An 18,396-nucleotide genomic window follows, 5' to 3' on the forward strand; every position below is an offset into this window, starting at 1 on the left:
TTTGATTCAATAAGTAGAAGGATGACATTTTTGAATCATTTCTATACGATAAGAGCATTTTTGATCCAATAAGTGTAAGAAAGACATTTTTGCACCTTTTTCATGTTGAAGTACTCCCTCCGTCCAATAATACTTGTCCACTATTGATTTGCACAATTGTTAAGAAACTATAAATAGAATAATAATTTTACAATATCACCCTTTGAATATAATAAATACAACGAAAAAGGGTCAAATATATCATGTACTATTGAAAATAGTTTAAATATACCCCTCATTATACTTTTGAGCTAAATATACCCCTCATGTTATACTTTCGGTTCAAATATACATCTTTCATTATACTTTGATATAAATTTGTCCTTAATTTTAACGGAAAAATACTTTAAAAAACTCAAAATTAAATAACTCATTCCCAATTTAAAATATAATCCTAAATCTTTAGTTTTTTCTCTCAAAAGTTATTTATATTTTAAAAATAAAAAAGGTGAGAGGTGTCACTTCTTTTTAAAAAAATTAAGTTCAACGGGAGTTTACATTTTCGATTATCATGATTGTTTGATTACTACAATGATTATATTATAATTTACGTATGTTGTTTAATCAATATTTTAAATAATATTTGATAAATTTTGACACGCTAGCAGTGTATTCCTTGGCTAAAGAAAATTTGTATCTATATTTTATATCTTATTACTATAGCTACATTAATAAGAGATGTGAGTAAATTTTCTAAAATTCTGCAACATTTTCTATTTTATCATTTTGTAAGAAAAAAACACTCAAATCAGTACTTAGAAATTTCATGTATTAGTACTTAAAATTATGCAACGCATTCTGTATTGTCATTTCTAAGAAAAAAAACTCAAATTAGTACTTGAAAATTTTATTTATTCCTAAACAAATCAGATATTTAAAATTGGAGAATGAGTTATTTAATTTTGAGCTTTTCAAGTGTTCTTCCGTTAAAATAAAGGGCAAATTTGTACCAAAGTGTAATAAGAGGGGTATATTTGAATCAAAAATATAACAGGAGGGGTATATTTAGCTCTAAAGTATAACAAACGGTATATTAAAACTATTTTCAATAGTACATGGATATATTTGACCATTTTTCGTAAATACTATGTCTTGAAAAATATAATAGGAAAATGACTATTAATTAATGATAAGGGTAAATTAGAAACTAAGTGTAAATTATCTCTTGATTTCATAAATTAGATAAGTATTATTGGATATCTATTTTTAATACAGTGAACAAGTAAAGATGGACGGACAAACTAGTTTAAAGTGGATAATAGAACCAAATAAAATATAAATAAGTGTAGTTAAAAATTCGACAATAAATTGCTGAACATTCGACTATTTTCTCTTCTTTTCAGTTTTGGTTTACTCATATTATTTTAGATCGGGAAAAGGGTCAAAAATATCCTTAAATTATTTAAAATGAACAAAATTGGTCCCCGTTTATAGTTTGGTCTAAAAATACTCTTGCCGTCAATATTTTGGTCCAGAAATGTCCTTATTGATATTTAATGGGTCGAAAATGCCCTTATTGTTACAAAATGGATCAAAATGCATTTTTTTGAATAAATATATTTTAAAAAAATAAATATTGTTCCTTATAAAAATATTATTTTTAAGGAACTCTATTATTGTTTACTTTCTTTTTAAATCACTTTAAATAATAAAAATATAGAAAATTATTTTATTCTTCTTAATCTCATTTTATCAATTAAAAAAGAATAATTTCATGTACTCTAAGTTTTAATGGATAATATATTTCATATATATAAGATCATAATAAATTCATCATTAATTTTTATGCAAATAACGATAAAAAATAATTACAATAAAATAATGTTTTTTTTAATTTTTTTTTTCTAATTGAAGTAGAGTAAACATTTGCTAATAAAAAAATATTATTAGGAAAATAATATGTTCAATAAGAAAATAAATAATATATTTATTTGGAAAATGATATTTTTAACCCAATAAATAACAATAAGGACATTTTTAGATCAAAATATTAATAGCACGGGCATTTTTGGACCCAACTATAAATGAAGAACATTTTTGTTTATTTCAAATAGTTTAAGGGCAATTTTTGACCTTTTTCCCTTTTAAATTTATAGTTTTTTTTGAAATCCCGCAAATGACCAAATTCATTTAGGGCATTTTTGGAAAGCCACTCTGGTAATTAAATTTGGTGTAATTGGATGTAATTACACTGTCTGTCATATTTGATTGACAATGTAATTACTTGGTCAATAGATAATTAGGTGTAATTGAAAGGAGGTAATTACAATCTACAATTCCCGAGGGAGGATGTGAATTGGTGTAATTACAAGCTGATTACTTTTTAATTTCTTCATTTTATTTCTATTTTTATTTTTTTCATTTTAATTTATTTTTATTAATATTTTTTAATTCTTATTATTTTTATCATTTTAATATTTTCTAAAAATATTTTTATTATTTAAATTTCATTTCCTTCTCATTGTCAACCTTTACTTAGTGTGATTTCATGTAATTTTTCGTATTACTTTTTTTATTCTATGTTTATTTATTTCATTAGCATAATTTTGCTAGTATTCAAATTTTTAAATTAAAGTAGAAGTCATTGTTAAATAAAGTTGCAGATTTACGTTTTTCTTTTCTTTTAAATCATAGTTATGTACGTTATATTGAAATTTGACATAAGAGTAGTATGTTTAAAATTTTATTTTGAATTTAGAACTCATGTTATATTTTTAGTTTCATTTATTTTAGTAGTATTGACTTGATATTTCACATTCCAAGCCATTTATTATTTAATTAGACCTAATAGATTATTTTTTTGTCAAATATTTAATAATTTTATGACATTATATTTATAATATTAATATTTTTGTCAAACATGCATTTCATGATGTTCAAAGAAATCTTGTATTTTTAGTTTCTATGATTAATTAATTAAAATATACTAATTTTAAAAAATATAAATCAATTATTCTTTATAATATTAGTAAGAACATATGTTTATTAATTAATATATTTTCAAAAGACTATATATATATTATTAAATATTTAAAATTTTTATTTTTAAAATTTAATATAACCTTATAATTATACTTGTGCAATCAAACAACAAAATTATAATTACAGTGTAATTACATTGTGAAAAACAAACATGTCATCATAATTACTAGATTGTGTAATTACTAGGCTGATAATTACTATCCTAATAATTACACAAATTCTAATTACCAGGTGACTTTACAAACAAACCCTCAGGGGCCGTTTGGTTACTGTATAAGAGCAAAGTTAACACATGAATAACTTGGTTATTCATGTATTAATTTTATACCACGTTTCGTTTTCATGTTTTAAATTTATACAATGTTTGGTTGATGTATTCCCAAATGTTGTATAAAAGTTATTCTTGTATTGATTTTATATGATTTTTGATTATATTTTTGTAATTCTACATAACTAATACTCACATAACTTATGAGAAAATCTATATATAATTTTATGTGGGGTAGAAGGTGAAATAAGTTATGGATGTATTAGTTATACATAAATTAAAATAGTAAATTACACATTTACACTTATCAATTTACTTTTAATATTTTAATAGTGAAAAATCATTTACCAAAACTTCCGAAGCAGCGGAGGACGAGATACAGAGAAAATCAATGGTGAATTTTGAGCAAGCACGAGGGCCAAATGGAAAAAGAAGCGTATGAGGAGACTGAAGAGGAAGGGCAGAAAAATGAGACGGAGATCTAAGTAGAGAAACAGGATTCCAGATGCCTCGGATTAGTTTCTTGATTGCAACTGCTGTCTTTTACTATTGATGTGCATTCCATGGCAAAATGGAGGTTGTCCGTAAGTTGACCCAAAGGTAACACGGACAATTGCCTACCACCGAGTACTTATGTACAGGCCTTGTTAACAGAAACAAAATTTTCAGTATTAATTTCTCCGTCTTTGTGCAACTGATGATCTCTCAATTCAAACACATCTTTTTCACCGCCTCTCTTTCCCATTCTCTTCGAAAATTTCCCAATTTCCCATCAATTCTCCCTCTTCCATATCTCAAAGCTTTCTCAGCATCACACGTACTCGGAAGAAAAATGGAATCGGAAGCAGCTGCGCACACTCTTCTTCTACTCGCCGGAAAATCCAATGAGGAGAACGATTTAGCAAAGGTATTAAAGGATAATAATACTCTTCAACTGCATAAAAATGGTGAAGAAGTTGAGGTTGTTCTGCACCCCGAGCTCGAAACGCCATTTGAAGATGAAGCATTTCGAATTGAAGAATACTTCAACTCCCTTTCGACTACGCGTTTTGGGAGACTCCTCATTTACTCTCCCAAATTATCGTCAACTCATGATGTTATTTCACAGTAATTTGTCAATCCCTCTATTTCAATTTTTTTTGCTTGAAGATTTAATTTGCAATATGTAGCAAGTTATTTACCTTATTTTGTATATTTACATAAATTTTTCTTGTATTCATTTTATTATTATTTGTATATGGCAGAAATAACTCTGACTTACCAGTTGGTTCAGTCTGTGTTGCTGATGTGCAACTGAAAGGGAGAGGTATGCGGATTTATGTTTTTTTTTTGAAGATAATTGCATCCTGTGCATTTTAACTCTTTAAAGGTCCGAGTCTTTTTAGTTGTACACACTTCACATAATGATCTGCCTCTCAAATGGAAGGCACAGAAACTATTAATTTTGTTTTAGTGAACTACGCTTTACTTCTCTGGTACAGTCCAATTAAGTGCTTATTAGCACATGCTGATCTGCTCCATTTGTGCAACCAATTATGCTCTCTCTCTCTCTCTTACAATTGTGATTGAATTTTACTTTGTATAAGAAATATTATAGAACTGGACTATTGTCTTTGAAATTAAGAATAATCAACTTCTATATCTATGTTAAGAAGATTGAATATTGTATGAAGAGGTTAGAGCTGGATTTTGGCACCAAATGAGAGGTTTTATTCCTTTCGTACCTTTAGAAAATCATAGCTATGTCTTGACATTGTTTCCCTTGCACGTAACCTTTTCCATTTACAATGAATGGAAGTTAGAGAAGGTCCCGTTCTCCATCGTTGCTTTAACATTAGGGTATTATTTGTTCAATACAAAAATAATTAAAAAAAATGCATGACTTAGTAGACTAGCTATAAAAACTGCAGTTGTTGCATTTTGTGTATTGAAGATTTTTGGTCTTATCATGTTTGCCCAAATTTATTCATATTTTACTTTGATTTGATTATATGTTTATTTACCTTTGAAGGCCGTTCGAGTAATTTATGGCAATCACCAAAGGGTTGCCTTCTGTTTTCATTTTCAATACAAATGGAGGACGGCAGAGTGGTACCACATTTGCAGTATGTAGTTTGTCTTGCTATGACAGAGGCCATTAAGGCTATCTGTTTGGAAAAGGTAAGTACTTATAATACAACTGTGTACTGACTGGCATCCTGAAATTGAAATTAGAGTGGTAAATGGTAAATCAATGTATGGGAAAAGTAAAAAGGAGATAAGTGTGACTGTATGTCCTCATTGCTTAAACAATGAACTGAAGTTTTCTCACTTATCTTTGTAAGTTTTATATACTCTATCTGATTTTGTCAATTGAAACATTAGTTCTTACACATGTACTTTATATGGTTTTTCCATTTAGTTCGTTTACTTGGAAATTGAAGCAGTTATCTGCTGAATGGTCTGTGAAGAATTGTGTACAGTACTTGCAGACAATTACTGCTTAGTGCATATTGGTCCGTTAAAGAGAGTGTCCTGTTTCCTAAAGAATGTTACTTGAGTTGGGAGGGATTCAGGAAAGATTACTGTGAAAGGGGAATTTTGGATAATTAACAGGGCCCACTGTGTCATGCCCCGAGAGGGTACCCTAGGCATGACCGACACTCGGAAACCATCTCTGTCCGAGAGAACCACTTGGTCTCATCACTTATTCGTTTATCAGCGGAAGACTTAAGTGAAAGTAAGAATACTTATATGGCTCGCCATGATCAATATCAAATGAAAGAAATAATCCTTAGAAAAAGTAGTTTCAAAGGAGAACTACTCCAATTACATCATCAAACTCTGTCTATGAAGTCTTTAACACTATCAGACGGTGCCAATGACATGTCCATGGCTACATTAAAAGAAACATAATACTCAACAATAATAAAAGGATAAAGAGTTCCTCTGAATATAAGAATGACTCACCAAATAGATGGAAAGTAATGATCTTCGACGATACGCCTGTTGAGGATCTCTAACACTTGTATCTGCATCATAAAACGATGCAGGTCGAATGGCATCAGTACATGGAATGTACGAGTATGTAAAATGACAGAAAAGTAAGGACAAATATCAAGAAACTCCTCTCAGGAAGACTCGGCTCAGAACTCAACATCATCTCAACATCAATATGTAATGCAAGTTTAAAAAATATAATAATAAGCAATGCTTACTCAGTTCGGAGTTTCTATAATCGACAACCATCACTTATGAGCTAGTGATGATACAACGAAGCGATGTCGTTGCCACATCCATCCAATACCTTGCCAGGGTAAATGACATCACTATATTGGATCCAATCATCAAAGTCCTCTTTTTGGGACTTAAGATGTATAGCCTCTCTATTCTACGCTGGCTATGTAGTTCTGGGGTTTGAGTCAATTAAACTCTTACCCAACTCGGTGCTCAATACTACTCCCAAAATATGTGCTCATATTAAAATCATCATCTAGTGTTATTGGAATTTTATTTAAATCATCAAACTCATATCATTACCTCTTCATCAATCATTACACTTCAAAACATTATTTACATCTCATCAAAACATTTTGCTCAAAATATCATTTACTCAAATTCATTTAAACTCAATTCTTTTGCTCTTTCAAAACTCAATAAAACACATATATAATATTAATTCAAATCACTCTTTTTGTCAATGAATATTAAAAGCCAACATCTTTACTCAAAACACGTGTAAAAATATTCATGAATATCAAATCAATTAGGATTCATGGGAAAGTAGTCATGAACAATAATTCCAATAATATGAGAGATAAAAATAATAAAAATCTCAATGCATAAATATATCTAACTCAATAGAAGAAGAATTAATTCACTTAGAATTTAAGATTTAGGTAAAACTCAACTATAACTCAATTACGATGAATTTAAATATTGGGCTTATAGACGAACTCAATCCAATGCTATGAATAGCCTTACATACCTGGAATTCGAAGCTCTGAATTGAAGAACTCAATGACCACTCTTGAACCCCTAGCCTTTACTCTCCGCTGGAGCATTTTGTATACTACCCGGAGTATAAGAATCACCGGAATAGTTTCTACGCTACTAAAAACTAAAACTATATTTGAGAATGAGTAAAGAAGTGTATAGAGAGAAGAGTTGCTTGTGAAAGCTTGATGAATAAAATGAGAAAATAAGGTGGGTATTTATAGGTGTGGAGGAGAGACCTAACAATAAATAAAAATAATTACAAAGGATGATCTTGAAAATTCAATGGAGGATTGTGATCTCATGGATGATGTCAAATGAAGGACTATTGATGTCATGGGTGATGTCAAATGGATCTAGATCTTTCCATGGTTGGTGAGATGAACCTTATTTTAACGGAATACCCTTTTTCGGAGCTGTGTTTGAATAAGATAACTTCCTAATTAGGATTTGGTGTCTTCATATGAATTGTAGATCTAGAAGTATACTTTCATGTCGTTCAAGAATCAACCGATTTGGAGCATCCTACCTTGAGATATGATTTTTTTTCTACAAATACCCCATTTCGTCACAACACCATGTCTTGCAAAAATTAATTTATTTGACCTATGTATCCAGAAGGTCACGGGTTCAAGCCTTGAAAACAGCCTCTGGCAGAAATGCAAGGTAAGGCTGCGTACAACAGACCCTTGTGGTCGGGCCCTTCCCCGGACCCTGCGCATAGCGGGAGCTTAAGTGCACCGGGCTGCCCTTTTGACCTATGTATCCTTCGAATCTTAAGATATGGTCTTCATGAAAGTTGTAGGTAATACCATTGGGGTTATTCAGAAATTTGAATCACCTAATTTGGACTATTCTATGAAAAGTTATGCCCAAAATACAGAAGCAGTATCATTTTCGTCCAGAATTGAAACACCACTTACAACGTTTTAGGGGGTGTTACACACTGAATTAGTCAATGAACTGTAGGATTCACTTATATCAAATTTCAGGTAGATTCAGATGATACAACTGCCTATTAGATGGTGCACTCATAGATTTTTGGTTCTTCTTGAGTTGCAAGATTCTCTGTCAATCTTTTCTATTAATTACTTTGTTTTCGTCTAGATTTGCCTAAATAATTAATGAATTTCTATCTTCATGTATTTGTGGTGTATTGATGAACAGAAGAGTCTTTCCTAAATCTCACCGCTATTTGGCAAAATAATACTTTTAATTGCTTTGCTTATGCCATAATTACTGTGGGTAGCATGTATTTGAACAATTTCAAATGCTATCTGGATACATATGGAAGAAAGAGGAGTGATAGGACAGGATTTGTTGAAACTAGATATGTGCGGCATAGAAGCTTTGTGTAACATGTAGATCATACACTTTATTTAGAATAACTGTTGGTATGTTAAACTCTTTTTCCTTCTTGTTCTTGGCTGTGTAATGTGTTACAGGGCACACCACATCTTGATGTTCGAATAAAGTGGCCAAATGATCTATATTTAGGTGGCCTTAAAGTGGGAGGCATCCTAAGCACATCGGTATATAGGTCAAAGAAGTTCTATGTTAGTGCTGGTAAACTGTCTTACTCATTAACTTAACCAAAAGGAAAAAAAGGATATACTGTCTCACTGATGTTCATTACATTTTCTCTTCATGCCTGAAATAAGGAACAGACTTTTCCCTTCAATTATAGAACTTTGCATGCGATTACAAACTTGACCGAGTTTCAGATGTTGCAGACTTACTGAATTTAGTTAGTCGGCAAATTTTCTTACTCTTGCAGTTTTGATTAGCATAGCTAACTTTCTTACACCCTCTTCAAATCAGTCTAAATCTATTGATGAACATCTGTATTTGTTTCTTTCTCCTCTCAGTCTATCAATTTGGAGAAATTACATTGGAGTTCTTTGATGTTGAAAAATTACTTCGCAGGAGTGGGATTGAATGTGGGGAATGAGAAGCCTACTACATGCTTGAATACTGCTTTGAAGAGAGTGAATCCTCTCTCACGTGAATTGAAAAGAGAAGATATCATTGCAGCCTTTTTCAATAAATTTGAGAACCTTTATGATGTTTTCTTAGAACAAGGTAAGTTGCCTTTTAACTACCCACCCATCGTGGATATACTGTCCGACTTTCAATTGTTGAAATACAAACTTCAGGCACTAGTCAACAATATGGATGTTCTGGAATGCTCAACACGCTAGTTCAAGTTAATCAGTATGGTTATTCATAGATCAAAAGAACAACCATTCATTTTCTGCCTGCTTCTTGGTTTTGTAGTGTACTTGATAGCCTTTAATCATGTTTTTAACTCATCAACATGGGAGAAACATAAAATATTGAAGCCTTGTGTAAGTTGAAAGTACTTTCGATTTAGCTTCATATTTTGGTGTTACTTCATCTTTGGTTTGAGTTTAGATCTTACCAAACTTTAATTCTGTCTTTGTTTAGCCTTAGCTATGTTCGTCTAGGTGGTCCTGAGTTTCTACATGCCAAAACATGATGTTGCATGTAGTCAGCTTTTCAGAGAATGAAGATAGTATTAAAATACTTGTAGCTCCTGGATAAATCATTACAGCAAGTAATGACTGCCAATGATAGACAGAAACGAAGGATAAGAGAGAGAGAGAAGAAATAGAGGATTAGATTTCCCAGCCAAAGTCTTGGGGCACAACAAAAATAAAGATAACTTTCAATGCTGCTAAATAGCAACACACCTAGCTCTCAACTTCTTCAAACTCAGAAAGAGAGCCATGTTAAACATTGGAAAATCTTCAATATCTGTGAAATCCTAAAACCCCAATGTTTAAAAATACTCCAACTAGTAGGTCTTTAAATTGTCTGCCAACTCTTTTTGTCAATTCATTTAGAGATTTTAATCATATATTTTTTTTTATTTTTGAAATGTAATTGAGTAATCTTAAAAATATATGAGTAGGGTTTAAGTGACAGAGAGCTATTAATACTGAAGTTAGCTGTGTCGCAAGACCTGTTCTTTAGTTTAATTTCTACCCTCAAAACATATGAGCAAGGTTACAATATCAGAGATTTTGATCATTTTTTTTGCTTTAGGTTTTCCTATTGTTCTTTAATGTCATTTTCCAAATAAGATGTTGTCTGCCCCACTATTGACATGAAACTTGGTATTTAACTGGGAGCATGGTAGAAGGGTAGGTCCATACTCCGAGTATCAAACCTAGGGGCCAACTGGTGTTAGCTTGCTAACTCATAGAAAAATTTTCAGTTATAAAATATAAAAAATAATAAAACAAATATCTTGCTCTTTGCATACCATGTAATTTGAGTAGTGTCCAGTAATTGTTTCTAGGAAGATAATGCTTTCTTCTCCCCCTTCCCCATCCCCTTGTTCAGTAATTTAAAGCACAGTTTTTTGCTGATGGTGATGACTGATGAGATTGTAATTTATGAGTTGTATTTAAAATGTGTCAAAAAAATTAGTATATCAAACAATACCAGCCTTTCTTCCCATTGCTAGTTCAGTGCTAATATCAAAATTTTATCATTTTTGTTACCTCTCTCAAAAACAGATATCAGAATGTATCATATGGTGGACTTTCTTTCCAATTGCCTTTTCCTAAGCTGGCCTGTTTGGTGTCCTTTGTTTTCCATTGAGATGATATTTTAGTATTAGCAAATGAATGGGAGGTTCAGTAATGAGGATAGTCCTATTATTTTGCGCATTGGGTTGGTTAATGTTGAGCTTTCCATCAAGGGTATTAGGTGCTTATGCAGCTTTGAGATCCATAGGAATTTTGTAGTGTTGATGGTATTCTGGGATGTTGTGTATTAGATTCTCGTGCAATGTTCGAATTCATAAAGTTCAGTTTTATGATTTCTTATCAACTTAATTTTTTGCTGCTTGTGATTGTCTTAGAACCGTTAAAAGTACCTGGAAATTATGGAGTGGTTTCTTGGTGAAAGAGCTTCTGCATATTGTTTTATGGTAATGAAAAGAGTGATGCATTTTGCTGTGTGCATGCAGGATTTCAAGCTCTTGAAGAATTGTACTATCGGACTTGGTTACACAGGTAAAAACAATTATATGTTACTTAGATTCCAACATCTGTTATGATGCTACTCTTCCATTTTGAAACTCTTTATCGAGCAGAGAACTTTATGCTATTGAAATCCTGTAAAGTTGATCCTATGTTCACTTCTAATCACACGTGTGCCTCTTCTTGTGCTTGAATGTGCTTTTGATGGGAGAAAGTAGGTAAAAGTCAAATTCCTTTACCATGTCACATGGTAGGACAAAGACTGCTCCTAGATGAGTAAAGAAAAGCGTTGTGTGATGTAACAATTGTGGATCACTGGATTGTGTCATTCTTCTGACTACAAAAAGGGACTTTCAAACAAAATTAAATGGACCTAGGCCTGGGTAGTTCACTTGTATCATTCAAACACAGTAATGATGCACAAAAGTTTCAACGTACTTGTACTGGACCGATGCCTGAGCCTAGGTAAAAGGTTTCTTTGGTGGCGGGGGAGGTTGTATGGTATATTTACATCTGATGGATAGCCATGACAAAGCTGGAGATGCATGGAACCACTAGGTTCAAAAAAGGCCACCTTCCTTGTCCATCAGATGACAGAAAATTAGCACAGCTTCATCCTGCATAAAATGACAAAAGCTTGTGGACATGTGAGGTGAATGTTAGTCCAATCTCCCTCCCAAAAACTGTGATGTGACGAGAAAAAATTGTTCTGTACTTCTGTGGAGCTGAAGTTGTAGCCTCAGCAAAAGGGGATAGTTGAAATCCTCATATTGTAAGAGTGAATTGACATGAAATTGAGCAGAAGGATGGAGAACGATACTCGGAGGACCCTCCAGATGTTTTTGTTTTATTTACAAATTCCCAGAAATGGTCATATGTTATTTTTTGCCCCCTCTACCAGCCTTTGTCTCTCTTCTGGTGAAAAAGTTATCCTTCTTTTTGTATTAAATTGAAGTTATCATATCCAAAGTAAAAGGTAATGAGGAAGTTAAGTGGAGCTCAAATCCTCTACTGTATACTAATACATACTCAGAAATTAAGAAGCTGCAAAGTTAACCTCCCAAATGTATCTGGAGGGAGTTGATTACATGCTACAGTTGACATCACATAATCAATGTACTGGCCATGTCGTTTATTCCCTATTTTTTAATTTTGATAACTGTAGTGTCCGAGCTAGCTTGTGTGCACCTCAACTAATTCCTGGGTACCTGCTACTTCTCACCAGTGCAGGTATCATATAACTATGTGTCTTTGTCCACCAAGGCTACCAAGGCTTGGATAGATGCGAAGAAATTACCTACTGTTTTTGCCTTCGCTGAGATTTGAATCTGAGACGTCATGGTTCTCCATGTTGTTTATTCTTTATTCAGATGTAGAAACATTTTGAAGGGGAGCCTTGGAGTAACTAGTAAAGTTGCTGCCATGTGACCAGGAGGTCACGGGTTCAAACCTTGGAAACAGCCTCTGGCAGAAATGCAAGGTAAGACTGTGTACAATAGACCCTTGTAGTCGGACCCGACCTTTAGTGCACCAGGCTGCCCTTTTAGTTTTAGACGTAGAAACATTTTACATGTGTTATCATGAAACCAACTAATGGACGGAACATGTAACCTCTTTTGGATGTCACATGGTTCGTTTTACTTATTACTCTTTTTTTCCTTCCTTTAGACTGCTTTCCTATTGTTAAATCTGGTCAACCATTATACAGGTTAAGTCAGTGTGAAGTCCACTTCATTTTCTTATTGAGTGCTGAATTCAAGTGTAACAAGATATTCTCTCGTCAGTTATTAATTGGCATTCTTCTGCCCTCCCATGTAAATGCAGTGGACAGAGGGTTATTGTGCAGGAGAGAAGCAATGATCAGGACCAATTCGTTGAAAATGTAGTCACCATTCAGGTTGGTTTGAGTGGACTCTCTCGGTTACTTGTCCTAAGATATAAAGTATTATTCTTATTGAATTTTCAGTTTTACGCCTTGTCAATCTTTATGTTTTGTTATAATATGGTGTTGGTACTGTGAAGTCATCAATTTGGAAGAGTGTTACAGAAAGATAGGTTCTGGTGCTTTTGGCAGTGCTTTTGGGTGTTTTTGAGCTTAGGACTTAGGTCAATGGGTTCCATTCAATCTTTCTCTTGGGATTATCTCAATGGGAGACTGAAAGCCTTAATGTCCACTTAAGCACTTGAAACTGTTAAAGGATTTATAACAACCGTTCACACAATGAGTTTCCAAAATTTTTTCAAAAACTTGAATACTAAATGAATGACCACATCAATTATCTTTCGTTACAAGCGAAGCCATGCAAATCAGGCAAAAAAATAGGTACAATGGAAGAAAAAGATGTATGTAGTTGATATCAATTAGTTGGGTTTTTGGCAAAAGATTGATTCAGCCTTTGATAAAAAAAGTCATGCCTGGATTATAGTTCATTTCTTCAATAAGTTTAGTAATGAGCATAACGGCCCTATTGTTCCGATGGAGAGAAGAACCAATAGTTTACTTTAGGTCGTGTGTTTTCTAGGAGCTTGTTAGTCTTGTCATAGATATTTCTCCCTATAGAAAATCGAGAACTTCTAGTATTTTTTATTTCTATCTAATTGTTTATGTTGCACAAGCCGCAAAGTTTATCTAAGATGAGTTCACATGGAGCGACATGGTCAGTGATGATTCATCGCCGATCCCGACTTGTTTGCTATAGTTGTAAGGGATGACTTTTCTCCTAAGACACATTAGAGAATACTGTACTTCTAAGAAAATATGGAGTTATAGTGCGATGTACCAGTTACCAAATATCTTTTACCTTTAAGCTCTCAATTTGATTTTATTAATATGTTATTCATGAGCTAAATTGGGTTCAACGTCTTGAGTTAGAGTGAAAGATCTCTGAACAGATAAAAGAGAGGTCATGAATGACTATCACTTCTTATTCTTGTGAAGAGGATAGGGGAACCTGTACAAGATGTCAAGATCTATGTTACAGTTGAATCCATGATTGTTGATTCTTCCTTTCCATGATGTGATGTGTACCAGTCTTTCGTTTATGCTTGTGATATTTGTTGATTGTTATTCTTTGTATAATCACTCAGCCGAAGCTGGCACCCCTCATCAATCCCATGAAGTAAACACGCTCTGAAGTTTATTTTTTAATTGTTGTTTTGATTGAGACCATATAATTTTCATACTTGTCTTAGTTGTCCTTGTGCTAGTAAACTGTCTTCTCTGTGTTATTAGCTAAATAAACAAATGGTTCTACTTTCAGGGTTTGGCATCCTCTGGGTATTTATTAGGAATCACAGATGACGGTCAAATATGTGAGCTACACCCAGATGGCAACAGGTTTGTCTCGAGGCTAAACATTAACATAGCCTGTCATATCTTTTCAAATCTCTGCCAAAAATATCTCCCCCAACATTGGTAAAAGAAAGTATGTTGATTTGGATGATTTTTAGTGTGCCTTCGACCAATACTTCATTAGTGGATACCAATCTGATTTGCTATTGATCCTATTAAATGTGCTTGTGATTGTGAATCTTTACAACCAAACACTGAATGTTTTTGTAATCTTGTTTATTTTTTTAGAAACTACTGTCTTGTCTTCTTTTGTACTTCTAAGCACTAATAACAATAATAATTACCAATTGAAGATAGCAAGAAACAAAGGCTGGACAGAGATGTAGAGCAGTAGAGATGGTTGGAAAGAGTGGGATGCAAAAGAATATTGTTTCCAACACACGACCTAGTTATTTACTCTAGATTAGCCTACAAGTGAAATGAGTTGCCTAACGTGTTCCAACGAAGCCGTAAGAGCAATAAGTAAACAACACTGTTTTTACATGGAAAGCACTCCGCTCAAAAGGTGTAAAAAACCACAACCTGTACCTCAACAGGATTTAACTCCAACTTCACTAAACTACTGAGCCTCCACAGAATTCAGATTACAGCTCTTGCAATCCTAGGAACTAACTCTAATTCCTAAATGTCAACAGTCAACCAGATCATCGAACCTACTTCAAGTTATGAATTCAGATTACACCTCTTGCAATCCTACAAACCAACTCTAATTCCTAAACTTCCACGCAAACCTATCAAGGTATGTGTTCCCAAGTCTTCGAGTTATCCCAACTAGAATACAACACTCTTAATTCAGTTTATAACACACTGAACTAATATTACATCAACATTACAACTCAATGAACACTCCTAATACATGAATGCTATAATTCTTAGCCTAACTCTGTACTAGGACCTGGTTCTTCAATGTGTTCCTTCAATTTTCTGGTAGCACTTACAAAGTCAATTTTCCAATTGTCCTTTTTGCTCTGTAAGTACGCGCTACTCTTGAGTGACTGCCCTTCTATTTAAGCATATCTTCTTTAGAGAGTTTCTCTACGCTACGAATTCCCCATCAACTGAAACTCTTTTGACTTAGAGTTCTACTTCAAGTAAAACTCCTCCTTCATATCAAACTCCTTGATTCTTTCATATCAAACTCCTTGATTCTTTTGTGTAGTAGTCGAACTCCAACTCTTCAATTCAGCATATATTTGTTTCCTTGAATTTATCAGAAATTAACATTATCCTTCCTTGATTTCTGCACACTTTATCTCTATTTATTTTATGATCTTGCTATGAATTCATCACGGTGAGACAGTGTATCATTGAATCAGCTTGACTTACATGTTTCATGTCACTTTGTCAATCATCAAAACTGTATAGAACCCAACAAATATGATTTACAGGCTCTGTAGCCATTTCACTGAAGTAACATCTACTACACAGCTTATATCCTCTTTGCTGTAAATTGTCTCGAGTCAGACATGCATTGTGTAAGACATTCCATTCAAAGCATGCTACTTTGGTTTGTCAAATCTGTCTCTGAGGCCATCTATGATTGTCCCCAGTAGGCTTACCTTTGTAAAGATTGATAGCATGAGCTTCTAGAGAATTTATCATCCCTTTGGGCCACCCAAACCACACAGTCATTTTGAATTTCAGCAAGCTTCGCTGTTTTTAAAGTTCTAAATATTGATTCATCCTCTTTATCTCCCAAGCATTACAGCTCTTGAACTGCTCATTACAGTTACCTTCAATGAAAATATCTGCCTGAGTACTTTATCAACTGTCAGCAGATATAGATCTGATGTAAATCTGTTATTTTAATTTCTTGTCATCGGGTTCACTTCATTTTTAGAAGTTAAAATTTTCAAAATAAAAAGTTCTCTACTTTTGGACTCCTTTCTGTCTGGTTATAAGTTTTAGCTCTCACCTTATCAATCATGCCAAAATCAAGGTAAGATCTTTTAAGATGGGACAGAGAGTATTACTACGTACAAATGACGAAAAGTGGACTCTTGTTGACAACAAAATCAATGGTGTCTTAGAAATTAGAGTTTATAGTAGCATCCCAGAGAAATTGAAGGGAAACTACTTATTTCATTTTTAACCACTCAATAACTATAATGTCTGATTGGATGTGGGACAATCTTTACAATGATACTGTTCACACATTTGCCTTAAAGTACTATATTAATATTAGTGCTTTTTACTTATAATTACATGAGGTGAATACCTTATTACTTATTCATATTATCTACATGTTAGCCATAGATTCGCTGAAGAGGCCTAACACTGGTCTGTTTCTTCCCATATCATGCCTGTTGAAAGTTCCTTGCCTTTTCCCTGGAATCGGGTATGAAGACTAAATCCATTTATCTCGACTAGGATCAATGCTTTCTATTCCCCAGGAAAAAAGCCTAAAGTACAGAAGTCATTATGGCGGAGATAGTTCCACAACTATGATTCACACCCGCCAGTCAAAGAAGAACTGTAATAGTTGCTGATATATTAGTTTGAGAATTGGGGTCCTTCCCTTTTTTTCGGAAAGGGTAAAACTTTGAGAGTTGCAAAAAGGATTTCCTGTAGCAAGTTCTGGTGAAAGTATCCTCTCTCTATATCTAGCCCACTTGCCATATGACAAAAAGTATACAAGGCAAAAAGACAGATGACCTGTGAAGGCATGAACTATCTAATCAATGTTTTGCTACTTAATGCTAAATATGAATGCTCATTCATTTCAATGAGGTGCTATTCTTCTTGTGTGCTTTATTTTAGGAAATTTAAGTTTGTGGAATGGAATTTTAAAAAAAAGATGAGCTGTTTACTTACTGGGGGTTCATTGTTTGTGATAAGGATAACTTCTATCATTGGGTGATGTTTTTGGTTCTATCTAATTGTCTGGGTTATTTTTGGCAGTCACGAGCTGTTAGATTTTTTGATAAACTTAGCATGTTTGCTTGGATCATTAGTAGTTAAAAATTTGTTTTATTCCATGGATGCAGTTTTGACTTCTTCAAAGGGCTTATCAAAAGAAAAATGAGCTGAAGGAGATTCATGTCGGTGCCTTCTAGCGAAGGGTCTTTCCTCTTTTCTGTTCACTTTTAGTTCACGTATTCTCTTTTTATTTGCTTATTTCTGGCTGTGATTCTGTTGCACATAAAGTCTTTTCTCAAACTATTGAATTGATTCCTTCATTTTTTTTATAGAGACGGAACCAACATTGCAGTAACTTGATTTTCTTTATAAAAATAGCAGCAGCATTTCTGCCAAGTTGTAGTGAAGATTTCCTTCAAGGTGCTTTTATTCAACGGAACGTTAAGAAATAAGAGATTTCCGTTTCTGTTTCCACTTTTTGCAAAAAATGAAACTCCCTTTGTCTCAATTTATCTGTGGTATTTCTTTTCTACAAAAAAACAGGAGGGTTTTGACTATTTTATCTTTATTTATGTCTTAAGATATAATCTTTTTTAATTGAATATTTACTCTATTTATGTGTAATTAACCTGTAATTAAAGTGTTTGTAGTCTTCAAGAACAATCACTTTAAGGGTAAAATTGGAAAAGGAAAATGAATTTTATCTTGAAATTCTAAAATGATTGAATTTGAGATAACTATTTTTAGAATTTATAATAAATAATTTGTTTTTTTTTGCTCAATAATTGAACTTTTGACCTAAAAACCACGTAAGTTTCCCCTCTATTCCAGTTTTTGCGGTGGCTGCTTTTTCCTGTGAAGTATCTAAAATTTCTGATAGATGGTTTAGTATTCGAGATGAGATAGAT

At 33.0% G+C, this 18,396-nt stretch overlaps 1 protein-coding gene across 4 annotated transcripts; it reads left to right on the top strand.

The window, feature by feature from the left end:
* The first annotated feature begins 3,637 nt into the window (after window positions 1-3,637).
* LOC129903298 (biotin--protein ligase 2-like) lies at window positions 3,638-17,960 on the top strand. Of its 4 annotated transcripts, none has more exons than XR_008770245.1 (9): window positions 3,638-4,396; window positions 4,534-4,595; window positions 5,301-5,449; window positions 8,710-8,830; window positions 9,191-9,346; window positions 11,265-11,310; window positions 12,986-13,174; window positions 14,538-14,614; window positions 17,617-17,675. XR_008770245.1 is itself a non-coding variant. In XM_055978815.1 (9 exons), the coding sequence occupies exons 1-9, from the start codon at window positions 3,987-3,989 to the stop codon at window positions 17,657-17,659; spliced, it is 1,137 nt and encodes a 378-aa protein (XP_055834790.1). In that variant the 5' UTR covers window positions 3,638-3,986; the 3' UTR covers window positions 17,660-17,960. The 4 variants fall into 4 exon arrangements, 1 of the variants encoding a protein (XP_055834790.1); XR_008770247.1 differs by lacking the exon at window positions 17,617-17,675 and adding an exon at window positions 12,503-12,757 and having other exon boundaries at window positions 13,102-13,174; window positions 14,538-14,576; XR_008770246.1 differs by lacking the exon at window positions 17,617-17,675 and adding an exon at window positions 12,508-12,757 and having other exon boundaries at window positions 13,102-13,174; window positions 14,538-14,576.
* The last annotated feature ends 436 nt before the right edge of the window (window positions 17,961-18,396 follow it).

Source organism: Solanum dulcamara, chromosome 9, assembly GCF_947179165.1.
Source record: "Solanum dulcamara chromosome 9, daSolDulc1.2, whole genome shotgun sequence".
NCBI lineage: Eukaryota > Viridiplantae > Streptophyta > Magnoliopsida > Solanales > Solanaceae > Solanum > Solanum dulcamara.

What these genes read in the sequence shown, in the direction of transcription:
- LOC129903298 (XM_055978815.1), top strand. Translation starts at nt 3,987, where the DNA reads ATGATCTCTCAATTCAAACACATCTTTTTCACCGCCTCTCTTTCCCAT. An exon ending in AGGCTATCTGTTTGGAAAAG is followed by an intron (nt 5,450 to 8,709) that starts GTAAGTACTTAT and finishes AATGTGTTACAG; the next exon opens with GGCACACCACATCTTGATGT. An exon ending in AAAATGTAGTCACCATTCAG is followed by an intron (nt 13,175 to 14,537) that starts GTTGGTTTGAGT and finishes TTCTACTTTCAG; the next exon opens with GGTTTGGCATCCTCTGGGTA.